The sequence below is a fragment of the Galeopterus variegatus genome, unplaced genomic scaffold, assembly GCF_000696425.1.
Source record: "Galeopterus variegatus unplaced genomic scaffold, G_variegatus-3.0.2 Scaffold1850, whole genome shotgun sequence".
Lineage (NCBI taxonomy): Eukaryota > Metazoa > Chordata > Mammalia > Dermoptera > Cynocephalidae > Galeopterus > Galeopterus variegatus.
The window spans coordinates 259,427-276,201 of record NW_007727961.1 but is presented as its reverse complement, the minus strand read 5'-3'; the positions used below and the strand labels follow the sequence as shown (position 1 = coordinate 276,201).

Here is a 16,775-nt window from a genome sequence, read left to right as displayed (position 1 = left end):
CCCAACGGGACCGCTGGTTAAGCTTTGGCAAACAACACAGCAGTTCTATGGAGAGAGTTTGCGCCTAAAAGCCGCGGAATTCTACCTCAGCCCCTCAAGTGGACTGAGGGGGAGCCCGAAGCGGCGGGGAGAGCGGGCAACTAGAGTTCCCAGCCCAGAACTTCGAGTTCCCAGGAGGTAAGACGTGAAGTGACACAGACGATTTGCTCCCAAGACACTGGAGGGAGAAGGACCTGGTCCCCGCGCTCTGCCTCAGAGTGCTGAGCATGGGGGTGTCCAGTTCAATGTGCTGACTAGATGGATTCGCGAACATCAGTATCTGCCCCCATAGCTGATGGGATAAAGAATTGGAAGAGAAGGAAGAGAAATAGGAAACAGAAAGATGAGTAGAGAGGGAAAAAGGAAAGTACTTTCCTTAGGAAGTTAGACTTTCAAAGATTCTTTGATCTTTCTTCTAGGTCTTCCGTTCTTGCCACGCCAGGAGTGAACTTGTCCCTCTCATAATGAAGACCAGGTTGGAGGAGACGAGCCGAAGATGGGGGAAGACTTGAGGAGTTTGGGCAAAGTAGCATACTCAAGCGTGATCTATTTTTATTTACCAACGGAAGAAATAGTCCTATTGCATTCAACTAAGTAAATATTTGTTGAGAGATCAAGATTTTCCAGACCTGGGAATATTAGGAAAAGAAAAGGTGAGCCCTGACTTATGCATATAGTAATTATAGTATGAATACATAATTATGGGATGAATAATGAGGCCTACCACTTATGCAGCACTTACTATATGCTTGCTTTGTGCTTAGAACTTTACCTGTGTTAAGACTTTTAATTCTCGGAACAACCTCCAACATTACCTCAATTTTATAGGTGAGAAGTTTTTATAGGTGAGACAACCGTGGCAGAGAGTAGCAAGTCACACAGCTGGTGAGTGTCAGTGTCAGACAGTCTGGTTCCAAAGTCTGTACCCTCTTCTGTGCTGCTCTACCATGCTGCCTCTATTAAAGCTATGGAAGAAGGGTTGTACTAAAAGAACTCTGTGACATCTGCAGTTGTATACATAAGGCAATTCTTTTTAAGATGACTAATTTTTAAAAGCATGCACGCAGAGGAGGAATTGAATGCTGATTTCATGAGGAATTGGGAGGAGGAGTGCTCACAGAGCTGAGGGGCCTGGGGTCTGGTGCAGGCATGCATCGGGGTTTGGGAGTCAGGCTGCCTGGGTTCAGATACAGCTTGAATAAGGTACTCAACTTTCTTAAGCTACAGATTCGTCTTCTGTGAGAGAGCATCCACCTTATAGGTGGCTTATAATTAAGTGCGATAATGAGTGTAAAGTGCTCAGCCCTGTGCTTGGTCCATTGTAAGATGTCAGTGAAGATTAACCACTAATTAAGTCTGAACCTGCACTTGAGATTGTAGACTCCTTGTGGGGAGAGACCCGATCCCGTTGATCACTGGCTCTTCAGTGCCATCCATAGAACTTTGTACTTAATACTGGCTCACTAAGTATGACTAGATGGATGGATGCAAGATATGAACTTGGGAGAAAGAAAACTTGGAAGAATAAAAAGAACTGAAGTGGGTGATGAAACAGTAATAATCATATTATGAGCTATGCATTTTGCTTGCCTTATCACTTCTATTCTCATTAGCCTCACTTTACAAAGAAGGAAAGTAAGGCTTAGAGAGGTTAAGTAATAACTCACTTAAGGTTACGTAACTAAGAAGTGTCAGAGCCTCCGTTTGGACTCAGCTCAAGTGACTAGAGTTCATGTTCCTTTTCCCTGTGTTTGCTGCCTCGCAGCATAGCATGAAGAGGAGGTGAGGAAGGAGGTATGTTCTTGGCAATTGATTGAAGGTGCTGTGATATCTATGATTTGTTTAAAAATTTTTCACATTAGGCAGAGGAATATGTGTGTGGTGTACATTCATTTTAAACCTTAGAAATGGCTAGATATTATTTAAATACCATAATCAGTAATTCAAATCCTGAGCACAGCAAATTAGCATTAAAGAATTGCAAACTTTAGTTCTGGCTAGTTAGGTCAGTTGATTAGAGTGTGTTGCTGATAAAATCAAGGTCCAGAGTTCAGTCTGGCTGGATAAGGCTGTTGGGTGCTGTGTCCACACGACTGACCCAAGAAGATTCTGCTTTCTGACATGAGGTGAGTTGAATTCTTTCATCAGACTTTGTCTCAGACTGAACCTTTTTGTCAGGTGCTTGTTGAAATATCTAAAAGGACGGAGCTGGTACTCCACTGAGTTTACAGAACAACAGCTCATAGGATGTTTTCATGGCTCCTCGTTAATAAACATTTCAGTGTAACAGAGGGAGTTGGAGCCTTGTTTATTGAACCATACCACCTGGCAGGGGGATTATGGGGTGTATTAGTCAAGGTTCTCCAGAGAGAATCAATAGGAGATGTTTTAAATATATGAGAGGGATTTATTAGGGGAATTAGCTCATGTGATTGGCCATCTGTAAACTGTATGCTGGTATTGTGGCTCAGTTCAAGTCCAAAGGCCTCAAAACCAGGGAAGCCAATGGTTTTCTTGGTATAAGTCCTGGAACCCAAAAGCTGAAGAGTCTCGAGCTCTGATGTCCACAGACAGGAGAGAAGAGTGTATCTCAGCTCCATCGAATAGAGAGAGAGATTCACCTTTTTCCTCTGTCTTTTGTTCTCTCTGGACCCCCAACAGATTGGATGGTTCCCACCCACATTGAGGGTGGGTCTTTCCCACCCAGGCCACTCACATTATCATACTAATCTCTCCTGGAAACACCCTCATGGACACACTTTAAAAAGTAGCTTTATCAGGTTTCTCAGCATTCCTTCATCTAACCAAGTTAACACCTAGAATTAACCTTCACAAGTCCACCCCTTGTCAACTTGGTGTCCATACTATCTCCTTAAATAACACTTAATTTACAAATGGTACAATAACATGATAGTTTCGCCTAACACGATGCACTATCCTGCATACAACCAAAAACGCATTAATCCCTTTCCAAGAAGTCCTTAGATGATATTTACCCTTCTCTCAATATCCCGTAACTTAAAATTGCAAATACTATGAGGTAAGGTTAACAGTATTTAAATGTTGGTATAAAGTCAGTAAGTCTCATGGTACATGATAAAGAGTAAGAGGAACAAAACCAAAGATAATTGCCTAATATGTGTACAGTATATATACATAGAGACATAATCTTAACACAACAGGGAGAACAATACAATCCTCATTTCTGTAACTGGTCACATGGTTGAAGCTGGTATTTATAAATACCATCTTCTACTACCCATTCTGTATTTCCTTTTTCTTCAGTGAGCACCTCAGCTGGTCGTGATTCTTTACCTGGTGGAGAGACCCCAACCTTCATCGCTGAAGAGTCTGGGCCATTCGTAGTCTTGCTTGAATTTGGCTGTTATAATTTAACATTGACCTTAATCATAGGGCTTGGTAGTACTAAGAGACATCCCAAGGGATCTCCTATATTCCAGATATAATCTTCCCTACTTCCATTGTGAAGTAGTAGTCCAACTTCCCCTTGGTGGTCTGGGTTAGTCACCCCAGCCAACACTGTAACTCCTTTCTTAGCCAGGCAAAGTGGCCATGGTGGCAGGGATGGAAGTTATGCATAGGCTCAGCAACATGGACTTCTGCTCACCAAGGCCGATCTGGCTACGGCCACCACTGAATGCCCAATCTGCCAGTAACAGAGACCAACACTGAGCCCCCTATATGGCACCATTCTCAGGTGTGATCTGCCAGTCACCTGGTAGCAGGTTGATTACACTGGACTTCTTCCATCATGGAAGGGGCAGCGTTTTGTCCTTACTGGAATATACACTTATTCTGGATATGGATTTGCCTTCCCAGCATAAAATGCCTCTGCCAAAACTACCATCCATGGATTTACAGAATGGCTTATTCACCATCATGACATTCCACGCAGCATTCCTTCATCTAACCAAGTCGAAAGATAGAATTAACCTTCACATGGGGAAAGGGACCTATAGCCTCATCCACTTCTAATCTTTGAAGGTTCCCAATTGTCAACAGAAAGACCTTGGCAATAGGACAAACTGGCTTAGTCAAGAGGCCACAGAATGCATCAGTGTCATTACAGGGGATCGTTGTTATTGAAAGGGCAGGACAAATGAATCCAAAAGTCCTAAATTCAAGTTCCAGTTCCATCTCTAATTGGTTCTTTAATCATTAGAAATCACCTATCACTTCTGGGCCTTTCTTTTCTTACACATACAGTGGGGTTTTTCAAAGAGCTAATATGGACCAAAAAAAATTATATGTCTCAACAATAAATGCAATATATAGGTCTAGTTAGTCCAACCACACTGATAATCAAAACACCAGTCGGGAGATGCAGAATGTACATATGGTAAAAATCTATGGTATAAAAAGTAGGAAAATTATACATTATACTCATGTATGCGCATACATAAAAACAAATTAGATACAAACTAAAGAGTAGTTACTTCAAGAGTAGAAGATTGGAGTCATTGAGAACAGGAGGCCCATGAGAACGGAAGGGGAGGCTTTGCCTTTATCATATCACCTTCTGTGATACTTGAAATTTTTAAACCATGTGTCTTGATCACGTCTATAATCATAAAACTTTTAATTAAAAAAGATTGTTTGTGTCAGTGAATCTTGTCCAGAAAAAGAAGTGGTGATAGAGGGAAGAACAACAAATTAAAAGGGGGTGAGAAAATATCTCAATCAAGCTGTTTTAGAAAAAGAGGATATGGATTTTAGAACATTAGGAAACATTGTCCTGAGCCATAGAGACAGATGTTTAAAACCTGAGTACAGACAACTATATGTCATTGATATGTGTCTTGTGTTTGGGAAAGGAAAAAGCTAGAGGACCACAGATTTGTATTATTTTAGGAAATAATTTATATTATTTAGGAAATTTATTATTTTACATTTATATTTAAGTATTTTTAGTATACAGTACTTGAATTTAGATAAATTTCTCATTTCACTCTGAGGATACACCTAATAATGAAGCCATGTGATGAGTATCTGATACGCTGTCCAGTTACCTCCTGCAACCCACCATGGGGAAAGTCTGCCCTCATTCAGGACTTCAAGTGCAGCCTACGGTGTGCTGGGAGTTGCCTGTGCTGAGTCTATTCGGCAGCAAAAAGCAGCAGGGCCCAACCAGGCTTATGTTTCACTATATAATTGCCAAGCTAATAGGGGGAATTACAAGGGGCCACACTTGCCAAGAAGGGCCTTTCCAGATTAATCTCCCCTTTAGCTCCTTTCAGAGGATCTTTCATCAATATTCTGTAGCCCCTGAGTGACTCTGGTTTGCATTACACCCCAAGGTATATCCAACAAATTACATTATTCTATTCAACAGGAACTTATCAGAATGTATGACCAGGAGAAGTAGGAGTTGGTGAGTCCAAAGAAAGGGTGGTGAAGCCCATAGAAAGAGGGCAAGTTATCTGCAGGTACTGGGAATGGGAACAGAAATGATGCCAATCCAGTATGGATAGAGAAGTGGTTCTCTCCAACTTTAGCAGGCATAAGAATCACTCGGAGGGATTGTTAAAACACAATTGCTGGGTCCTACACCAACAGTTTCTGATTTGTTAGATTTGGGGTGAGGCCTGGGAATTTACATCGCTAACAAGTTCAAAGGTGATGTGCAGGTTCTCACTCTGGGAACCACTGAGCATAAAGGACTGGGAGGATGATGGTGACAACTGAATCTAGAGAGGTGGCAGGGCCTTGTAGGCCAAGTTAAGAAATTTGAATTATATCCTAAGGGGCATTGGGAAACTACTTGAAGGGACATGACCCAGTGGATATTTTAGAAACATCACTCTGCAATGAAGAGAATGGATTAAGGATGCATAAAAGGCTTGCCTATCCTGGAGGCTGGGAGATAGTTGGTGGCCTTTCTTGTGTTAGCCTGGGTGAGATACATGATGGTGATTGGAAAAGCTGTAGGGATTGTTTCCCATTGGCCTTGGCAATGTATGGATTTGAGAAATATTTAGGTGGGGGGACTGACAATACAGGAAGTTTTGAATGTGGGCAGAGGAGTGATGAGGGAGTGGGAGAAATGAAGGGAGGTATCTAGGCTTGGAGATCTGCTAGAAAGGGCTGTATTCATGGATATGGGAACCACAGAGCAGAAGCAATATGGATAGAAAATAGGACCACCACTTAAAGCTGTAATTTCCATGGAGAAATCTTGAGTTTTCCTCTAAGTAGAGTGACCAAAGTTATGTTTATTGTGATCATCATTTTCAAGCTCTGAATCAACTTCATGCAATACATGTATTTATTGTTACACTAGTGCTTTCTTAAGAAAGTTCTGAGTAATGTATCCTGCACTCAATACTGCAGCTGATGGGTCAAGTTTCCATGAATTTGAAAGTTTAAAAACTTCTGTACTGCATTCTGCTCTAAAGAGAAATATCATTTCCTTGTGTTTTCAAGCCCTATCAAGAACTGCATAACTGATGATTTATAGTTATGAACTAGAAAAACAATTCCATCCTTTATACATGAAGAACTCCTAGAAACTCATAAGAAAAAGGCCTTCAAAGGAAAAAAAGAAAAGGACAAGAAAGTTCACAGAAAAATTAATGCTAATCTCCTTAAATATCTGAAAGTGTGTTTAAACTCACTTGTAATAAGTGAATGAAAATTAAAACACACTGGAAGAAAAATGTTGAAAAGCAGAAGCAGAAAGCTAAGAGAGAGCTACTGGGATTCTCTCAACCCTCCTTCTCTCACATCCAGAAATCCTTTTGTGGCAAGAGTGTGAGTAATGAAAACACAAGTAGGCAAAGAAAGGTGGAAGTGGGTGGAGTGGTAGTGGGCACTTTCATTCTTCACTGCTTTGCCCAGTAGACATTCACCAGCCTAGGTAGGCTGTGACTCCAAGATAGGATTCAAAGTGAGCAAATCAAAGTCTAGAGAAAGGGTCAGCCTTAGATTAGTTGTCATTAGTGATTAATCCATACACAAATGAGAAAAAAAAATACTGTATTATATCTTACGTTTAATTTTCCTTGCTCCCTGTATTAAGTACTCATGTTCACATTTAACTTATAAAAGAGATGAGGTTTTGCCAAAAACCAAAAGGATATTTATTGTCACTGAACAGGATACCAGATTAAAAAGAATTCTCCCCCCCCCCCCCAGCCCCATGAGACCTGTACCATCTAGTGGTGGCATATCCCAATTGCAGTTTCAGTTTTGAATGATTACCTCTTAATGACCAAATTGTTTAACTCGGTACATGATCACAGGAAGATCACCATAAACAGATGTATGATATACTTATGGTTTGACAAAATATAATCCCTCCTGGCCCATAGAGGCCAAAAATCAGAGTTAATTTAAAAGAGGGGTTTTTTTTTTGGGGGGGGGATTTCTAAGATAAATAATACATATGCTTATTAACTTATATCTACAAACTGTATTCTGGTATTTCATATGAATGTAGCTTTTTAGATAGTCATTGTTATAATCTCCTAAAATCTAAACCATATGCTTCTTGGGTTTGGATCCCTAGATAAACAATATTTAATCTTGCTTTATTCATCTGCGACTTAACATTTTTCTCATAGATAGTGGAAACAGCAAAAAAAAGTTATTTTAACATGAAATACATCAAACACATTATTAACAGATTATTTAAAAATATAAATAAAAACACAGGCCAAAATGGACAGAGGCCAAGTTTAAGAATACTTCTGCAATTTACATTTAAAAACCATTAAATGATTCATCTGAAAGCAGAACTCAAAACGATGTCCAAAGAAAAAGAAGAAACTATATGCATTAGGAAAAAAAGTAAACAATAAAATACGCATTAATCCTATGGTAGTAGCTTTATGTAGTGGTTGACAGCATAGACTTTGGCATCAGAACTAATTGATACCCACCTCTTAACTAGGTGTATAACCTTGAACATCTGTGAAATGTTAGCAGTGATATAAATATCAGTACCTATTCTCTCAAAACTGCAATTAGGATTAAATGAAATAATGAATGTAACATTTTTAGTGCATTATTAGGCATGTTGTAATTAACTGACAAATATTTTGATGATGATGATGGGAAAAAATATGAAAAGTGAAGCTAAGTGCTTTGAGAAGTTACAATGGAAAGAAACACATGACAGACTCTCTCCAGGGATTAACATGGTTTTACTGAAGGTACAGTGAGTGCAAAAACTCTCCCCCGTGAGTTAGGTACCCTTGGCTTTGATCTTAGCATTACTACTGCTTAACCATGTGGTCTTGGACAACTGTCTTCATCTCTTCTGGCTTCAGTTCACAGTTCTGTTCGATGAGGACGGGCATAACTTTCTAGCTCCAACCTTTTATCTCTTCTTTGTATCCAAGGTGGACTCCTATTAAGAAAGAGAACTGGGAGGCATGTTGTAATTAACTGACAAATATTTTGATGATGATGATGGGAAAAAAATATGAAAAGTGAAGCTAAGTGCTTTGAGAAGTTACAATGGAAAGAAACACATGACAGACTCTCTCCAGGGATTAACATGGTTTTACTGAAGGTACAGTGAGTGCAAAAACTCTCCCCCGTGAGTTAGGTACCCTTGGCTTTGATCTTAGCATTACTGCTGCTTAACCATGTGGTCTTGGACAACTGGCTTCATCTCTTCTGGCTTCAGTTCACAGTTCTGCTCCATGAGGAGGGGCATAACTTTCTAGCTCCAACCTTCTATCTCTTCTTTGTATCCAAGGTGGGCTCCTATTAAGAAAAAGAATGGGGGAACACTCCATACAAATTGAGAATTCCAGTTGCAATATTTAGTTGTGTTTTTTTTTTCCAAATAAAGAGCCCATTCACATTCAACTTTCAATGAGAGAAATTAACATGGCCATGCCTACCTACCCCAAGGAAACCCAAGAAAGCAGCTGTTTTTCCATTCCCCTGAGGACATGCCATGGGAATTAAACACAGACAAAACTTGGATTTCAGTTAGTCTTTAATATAACTTCAACTCTTTAATAATAAACAAAGATGTAAATACAAAACATGTTATTTATCAGTAGTTCTGAACAGTCACAGTCACAGTGTTGGAACCGACGTCACTTCTGTTTTAAGGAAATACACCTCACCCTGTTTCAGGAGAATCCGTGTTCTGGCAGTTGGAAGGCAAAGGTGAGGCTTATTTTGTGCAAAGTGTATTTACTTTACTGGAAAGCAGTTTTCTTCTTACTCCCTTCCCGGGCATCTTAAAAAACTGTTCATTTTCCTTTTATGTTAAAAGCGCTACAAGAACTGAAGGGGCCTTTCCTTACTGAAATAAAATTAACTATATGTGCCATACATTTCTGGGTCAGCTGGTTAAATTCCCTCAGAATTAGCGATTCATAGAAAAATAATTGTTAAGAGAAGTTATCGCACCTGCATATCAAAAGTACAATTTAAAGTTCGCAGAACAAGGCTCTGTGGTATAAAGTGCCTATGAGCAGTTTCCCATCATATACTGAGGCCACAGAACTTCCCTGGAGAACAGATCCATTGTTGGCATAAACTGTAGTCACTGTAGGCTTCTTAGATAGAATGTTCTGGATGTGGAGAACCTATTCGGGAGATACAAAGTATTAATATTGAACCTCCATCCACCCCTGCCCCTCAATCACCAATCAGCCTTGTCTTCCACTGAGTCTAAGAGGATATGCTGTTGAAAACAGCAGTTACCAATCTTTTTAATGTTTAAATTAAAGTACTTTCTCAAACTTCAAAGAAAGTACTTTCTTAAGCCATCTAGTTATTCCATGCCAACACAGGATTTAGTGTTATTACAGCAATTCAGCATTAAAAGAAATACTTTCTTACTAATGTGCCTACTTTCACAGTACTTCAACATGAACAAAAATCATGTCATGTGGTGAGCTGACAATAAACCAGATATTTAAAAAATTGCCAGTATACCACACAAGAAGGGCACGTCTTTATAAAAATGCCTTTTGACTATTTTCCACTGTAATTTAACACATCAAAAGATTACCTTTCTTAAAGTATTTGAACATTCTGCCAATTATTGGCTTAAAGCAATTACAAAACCACTACATCAGTTTACTGTATTATTGGTTTAAAAGAACTAAACAAATCAACCCTGTGACAGTTTATTGTATTATTAGTTCAAAAGGATTTGTATAATTAAGTTTGAAAAACAAAATATAAAAACCTCTGACGAGGGAGGATTGTTTGGGTCGTACACGAAGAGCTTCTGGCCATTAGGATGACAGCCTACCCAGATGTCCCCCGAAGAAGGATCAATAGATAAATTATCCACTAGTGTATCCAACTTGAGTACCTTCCAAATAAGAAAATGTCAATATCTAAATGAAATGAGAAACTTGATTAAATAATTTACAGCTAAGCTTTTCTGCCTTGATGCATGTGGGGAAATTAAACACATCCCCCTTCTTCCACCCCCTTTAACACCAATATTACTTAAAATAAGTTTAATAAACTGGTTTGGAGTCACTTTGCATCTTCTCTAAAATTAAGAAAGTTAGAGTGATAATCAATCTCTCTAAAAAATTCTCTTAAAAAAATGAACTCCTCCTTTAAAAGATGCACAATGATCTCAAGGAACTAGCTCAAGGAACTCAATCAAAGCAACATAGGAACTTCTTAACCTAAAATATGTGTTGTCGAGCAGGAAGACTAAAATAGGTGTTGTCGAGCAGGAAGAAAATAATAATTGTGTGGAACCCAATTTCTACCTTCATTTATTATTAAAGGAACTGACAACGTGCATAAATCTTCATTTGAGAATTTATCTATTAGTCTTTTCAATTGTGAAAATTCGTACTGGAATTCATTGTGTGCCATCAATACTTCATGCAATGGCCCTAAATCTGAAGCAAATATCACTCTCAACCTGCTGCTGCATGTAATCATGGTCAGTCCTGGTGAGCACTGGAAACAGGAGGTTTCTCTAGTTGTAGGAAAGTAATTTTTAAAAACCCAAAATAGCTACACTAGCATCTATATTCTGTTTTAAGTGCAGTATTGTTATAATATCATATAACTATGTAACTGCAAAGTATAATAGATTAATATCTACTTTATATATAAAAATAAATATTTTACCTTCAATTGAGTTAAATTCATATTAGGTTGTTTTTCCAAAACATGAATTTCATGAGCCAATATGTCAGCAACATAGACATACCTTTGCAGAAAGGACACACTAGTTAGAGATCCATGCCAATAGAAAGCTTCATTAATACAGTATGAAAATAAGTCTTAATAACTTGCCAAGAAGTTAATCAATGATGGACCCTCAAGGAATGCCTGATAAAGGTCAATTTTTATTTTAAAAGTAAGCGTTCAAAATCAATTCAATAGTGCTGCAACAATCATAGAAGTATTACATTATTTTTTAAAAGGTTTGTAAGAAAAAAATAATATACGACATCATTTCGAATATAAAGTCCATGATATTTGCCACTGAATTAACAATAAACCAAATGTTTGGCTTCATAAGAAAAACTTTTACATTCCACAGTATAATTTGATATTTCTAAGTATCACTTACATATAGAAATATATGGTACAGAACACATTTTAATAAAATACTTGTCAATACTTATTAATATTTAATAGAATATTAATACCTGGGGAATTTTAAGAGTAAGGTAAGTATTCAGAACAATCTGTCTACATCTAAGGGAGGTGAGTTAATGGAATATTTTAAGGTAATTTTACTCATTGACTTGACTGTTCCATGGCAACTGTTCTATTGAGCAATTATCACGTGTAAAGCTATGAACTCAGTGTTGTGGGTGATATAAACATGAAGAGGGCACAGCATCTCTCCTCAAAAGGTTACATGTGTTGGGATGATCAGACTGGTTTGTAAACATTAAACACCTATGACAGCATGATTTGGTACCATGAAAAATAGTTCAGGTCTAAGAGACTGAAGAAATATCTAACTCCTGAGTACACAGAAAGGCTCTCAAAGGAAGGGGATATGCAGTGGATATGGAAGTAGAAATTGGATTTCAGGATGTGAGGATGGAGCACCTTCCAGGCAGAGGAAAACATGGGTGCATAGACACAGGGGCAAGAACAAGGGAGGAATGTCTGTGAAAGAATGAGTTCTTTGTCTCAAGTGTGGAAGGTATGGAAACAGTAAAAAAGGGAGGTAGGAGCTAGTCTACTAAAGAAAGCCCAACCCTTTAGTCCACCTTGATGTCATAAGCAATTGGATTTCACTGAATTTTCAGAATAACAAAGTGGCATAATAACAAATGTCTAGTTCTATTCAGCAATTACTGAGCGTTTGCTTTGTGCCTGGCACTGTGCTCAGTATGAAGAGTCAAAGGTGAAAAAGACAGAGCTCCTGCTTTTGGGAACCTTTAAAGCCTAATGGACTATAGAAAGACAAAACTGGCAAGAGAGCGAAAAATGGAAGTAGACTGAAAACAAGCTGGAGGAAAGTCTTATACTTTAGCCAGAGAGGATAACAACCTAGACCAGGCGGGTGTCATTGGGAAAGGGGCTGGAGTGAGGCAAGAGGGCACAAGAGAAGCAGCATGACTTGCTCGCTGGCTGGGTAGGAATGGAGAAAAAGAAAGAGTTAAAGCTGAATCTCCTTTTTCATTATTATTTTCTTTAAGCTTGGGTGACTGGGAAATTTTATACTTATAATGGAAATATAAGAGTTGGGGGAAAAACTGATTCAGCTGGAGAGGTTGGATCAGGTCAGTTAGAGACAATGTAAATTAAATCATTCTACATTCCTTTTCTGTAATCATCAAGAAAGAAGGAGAAACTGCATCACAAAAATAAGGACATTTAGTTGTCAAAGAATGCCAAATTTATTTCATGTTATTTTTTTAGTAATTTAAATTGTTCACTGTGCTAAAGCAGTAGAAGAGAAAGCTAAGAATTGAATATCCTTTCTTATAGGTTGTGGTTGTGCATACTTGTATAAAAATAGTGAGATAATTCTAGAGGACAATTTGGCAGTATCTATTAAAGTTAACATTTAAAGGGTTCATGTTGCTTGAGCAAGTAGTTCTATTTCTATGGGTTTGTTCTACAGAAACACTTGTACAAATGTGAAAAGAGAAGGGGCTCCTAATACCATTTAGCAAATGCCTTAGCTGGGATTTGAACCCAGGTCTGTATGAGTCCCAAATCTGCAAGTTTGACCATGATGCTATACTGTTCTCTTAGGGAGTTCTTCCTTAAAAAAATATTTGGATAAGGTTCAGTGGTAAATTAGAAGTATAAAATGGTTTTTATACACACAAAAAAATAAACATCCTACATATCCATCAATACAGAATTGGTTAAATTAGTTTAGGATCATTCTTATAATGGAATAATATATAGACAATAAAAGCAATGACATTTATTTAAAAGGAAACACCTACCTGATACTTTAATATACATACATAAGATCCCATTTTATTAAAATTTACATTTACAAAATTAAATCTGAAATCATATATATCAAAATTTATATATTATATGTAAATACATATGCAGTTGACCCTTGAACAACATGGGTTTGAACTGCATGTGTCCACTAGTATGTGGATTTTTTCAATAAATATATTGGAAATTTTTGAGGGGATTTGGGACAATTTTCCCCAAAGTTCTCTTTACTATGATTTTCTTAACATTTTTATTTCCCTAGTTTACTTTACTATAAGAAGATGGTACAGAATACATATATGAAATATGTATTAATTGACTGTTTATGTTATCAGAAGGGCTTCTGGTCAGCAGTAGGCTATTAGTAAAGTTTTGAGGGAGTCAAAAGTTATACTTAGATTTTTGACTGAACAGGAGTTCGGCACCCTTAACCACCTGTGTTGTTCAAGGATCAACTGTAATATATATTTATATGCATTATATGTAAATACATCTAATACATATAATTATATATTATATGTAAATACATCTACAGTATATATACAGTAGTATATGTATTTACATATAATTATATAATTATAATTATAATATATTTATAATATATAGTATGTAAATACATCTATAGTATACATATACACACATGATTATATATATGTTGTGTGTGTGCATATACACACATATTTGTAGTTACATACTTACGACCTAGATAAGTAGAAATTAAAAATATTCATTTAAACTCTCTCTATAAATAACTAAATACATAAACTATATATATGTATATAAAATACCAAAAATGTCAAGAAACCTATTTTCGCATTAAAAAAAAAAAACAATTAAAGAATTTAGCCAGTTCCACAACTGAGAAACAAAGATATTCTGTAAGGGGTCGTACTTTTTATCAGGTGAAATATTGATCCCATTTGCTGAATCAAATCCTTCTGCTACCACTTTAACTTCATTTGGACTGTAGTAAACAACATTTGCCCAGTGTAAGCTCAAGTATGTTTCCAAATACTTTAAGAAAGGATCAGAGAAGTAATGGTCATTGGTGGCATAGAAATGTGCCGGTCCGACAGCTATGATATCATTTACACTGAAAGAGAAAAATAACATGAGAGAGAAAAGAAAAAGCCTTGTTGGTCTCTATATTAAAGATTAAGTATCCATAAAGTTTACACAACATGTGCTTTAAATTTTTGGTAAGAGGTTTTCCAGAAAGAGATGAGCTAAAATCACATGGTTATCGTCATATGCAATATACTATATACAATATCATCTGCTAGAGAACAATTTTGTATGGAACCAGGTAATTTGAAGACAGGTCATTTAGCCATTATAGCAGGATTATTATGAAAGAAAAGTGAACTTGGTACCATCAAGGTATGATTTTTGACAGCAAGAAACGTAGGGTTTAACAATTTATATGTAAGGACACAGCTGTCCATAGTATAGAGCTGGACAGAGCCTGACTGGCTGGCGAGCTGGTAAGGCCGTCAGTAACATTTACCTAGCTTCCATTTACTCAGTTGCTATGTTTTCCTGAGTTCCCTCGCTTAGTTATTAGTCAAACTAAGGCTGACTGTTCAATTTCTACCTGCCTCACAAAGCCGACATGCCAAGAATGAACAGGCACTCAATAAACACTTGCAGAAAGATGGATGATGAAATTGCCATAGTGCAATGCTTCAGGTGAGGGATTTTTATGCTAAAAACAATTACATTTTTAAAACCAGTTAGGCAAGGGTGTTATTAAATTTAAATTCCAATTACCCTATGCAAAAATTTCTGAAAGAGCTGCTTTATCCATTGTTAAATGAAAAATACAGAGCTACAGGGAAGGTGGATCTCCTTTTTCTGAAAGAGCTCCATAATGCAGAGACTGCCTGAATGGTATTTATGCTCCTATTTATTATGAAGTGCATTTCTGGATGAATGATTGGAAGTTAGATGCTTATGCCCTAGATAGGGAAATAGAAATTAAAAATATTCATCAAGTTTAAGCTGAAAGAAGCAGTAGGTTAATGCTAGCTGTGCTGGGAGGGCATACATGATTCTATGTTAGCCACATTATCCATCAGCTTTATGTTTTTGAAGTAGTAGTGACCCATTTCCAACTAGAATGCTTTCAATTCTTTACAGTCATTTATCTACAACCACCATTAACCCTGTGAAAGCACTTTGTACAAAGTCCCATACAAAGCATACAAACCCCATATAAAACAGGCTACTATTCCCTGGCAGGACAGGTATGATTATTATTATGTGGGTGATGAGTCATCTAAGATGGAGGGTTATAGTAGGAATAAAAGGTAGGGTTTGTCTTCTACTCTCAAGATGGACCTGAAGAGTATCTCCTTGTATTCAGGCATTTCATCATTTCTCAAAAGAGTCCACATAGAACAATGATTATTATAATGAATGACATCAACTTTTATAGGCTATGCTCTCCCTGATATACAAGGAAACTACACACACACACATAAATATGTGTATTATAGAAATATATATGTGCTCTTATATTATATATATGTCATCTATTATATATATTAACTCATATATTAGCTAATAGTTGTACACATATTAGCACTTATAAAAGTGCTTATAAAAAGGCACTTATAAAAAGGTGAAAGGACCACCCAGCATGGGGAATATTTGAAAATGCTAGAGACAAATTGGAGAAAGAACAAAAGGAGGAAGTACCTTGGAAGAAGCTCATGTCTGATTGTTTTCAGATGCAAGAGAAAATTCTCTTCTTCTTCAAATTTAAAAATTTCCACTGTATTCTTAAATTCCGGGTGGTTTACAACAAAGAGATAAACTGTGTCATCTAAAGAATTGAAAGAACAGAGTTAGTTTACAAGGTATAACCGTAGGACCTCTGGGCAGACACTGACATTTAAATACCACTGGCAAGGAAAGGTTGAATGTTAAGTTGTTAGACAACCTAACATCATTCTTCTTCACGTCCTTCCCATTTCTGTCTGTCTGCTGTTATTTCTGATCATTGGTCCCTTGACCTTTAAGAATGAGTGTTTCCGACATCCCACTCCATATACAGAATTCATGCTTAACTGTTTATAATTTAATTCAGAAATATGGTTCTTTTTCAATACAATGATCATAGATATATGAAAAAGTTATGAAATCTAAACATTCTTTCAGGTGTTACTTGCTGGAAATTTCAAAATGCAGCATAACCTAGTGCTAGCTGAAGAAGCAAATGAACAACTTGTTTGTATAGAAAATATGGATATAATTCATAAGTTAATTGTTCTTCTCTTCCTATAAATATGATCCAAATCCAGTTTCCCACAGTCATTTGTAAACCATAATAAGTTTTC

At 37.1% G+C, this 16,775-nt stretch overlaps 1 protein-coding gene and 1 long non-coding RNA gene across 4 annotated transcripts in view; one reads left to right on the top strand and one right to left on the bottom strand.

Annotated features, from left to right (window-relative positions):
* Nucleotides 1-468: 468 nt before the first annotated feature.
* Nucleotides 469-16,775, top strand: part of LOC103595800 — a 24,666-nt gene continuing 8,359 nt past the window's right edge. Inside the window, exon 1 of the long non-coding RNA XR_550987.1 lies at nucleotides 469-692. This is a non-coding gene — a long non-coding RNA (uncharacterized LOC103595800). The remainder of the gene's footprint in view (nucleotides 693-16,775) is intronic.
* The window catches only part of PON2 (paraoxonase 2), a 27,537-nt gene continuing 19,754 nt past the window's right edge, over nucleotides 8,993-16,775 (bottom strand). The window contains exons 5-10 of one of the 3 annotated variants that reach the window (XM_008579276.1): nucleotides 16,135-16,261; nucleotides 14,327-14,527; nucleotides 11,134-11,215; nucleotides 10,494-10,534; nucleotides 10,220-10,313; nucleotides 8,993-9,611 (exon numbers count right to left, since the gene is read on the bottom strand). In XM_008579276.1, coding sequence (XP_008577498.1) covers nucleotides 9,453-9,611; nucleotides 10,220-10,313; nucleotides 10,494-10,534; nucleotides 11,134-11,215; nucleotides 14,327-14,527; nucleotides 16,135-16,261 — 704 coding nt within the window. In that variant the 3' untranslated portion in view covers nucleotides 8,993-9,452. Of the gene's footprint in view, nucleotides 9,612-10,219; nucleotides 10,349-10,493; nucleotides 10,535-11,133; nucleotides 11,216-14,326; nucleotides 14,528-16,134; nucleotides 16,262-16,775 lie in introns of all 3 variants that reach the window. The other 2 variants (XM_008579277.1, XM_008579278.1) reach the window with 2 other exon arrangements.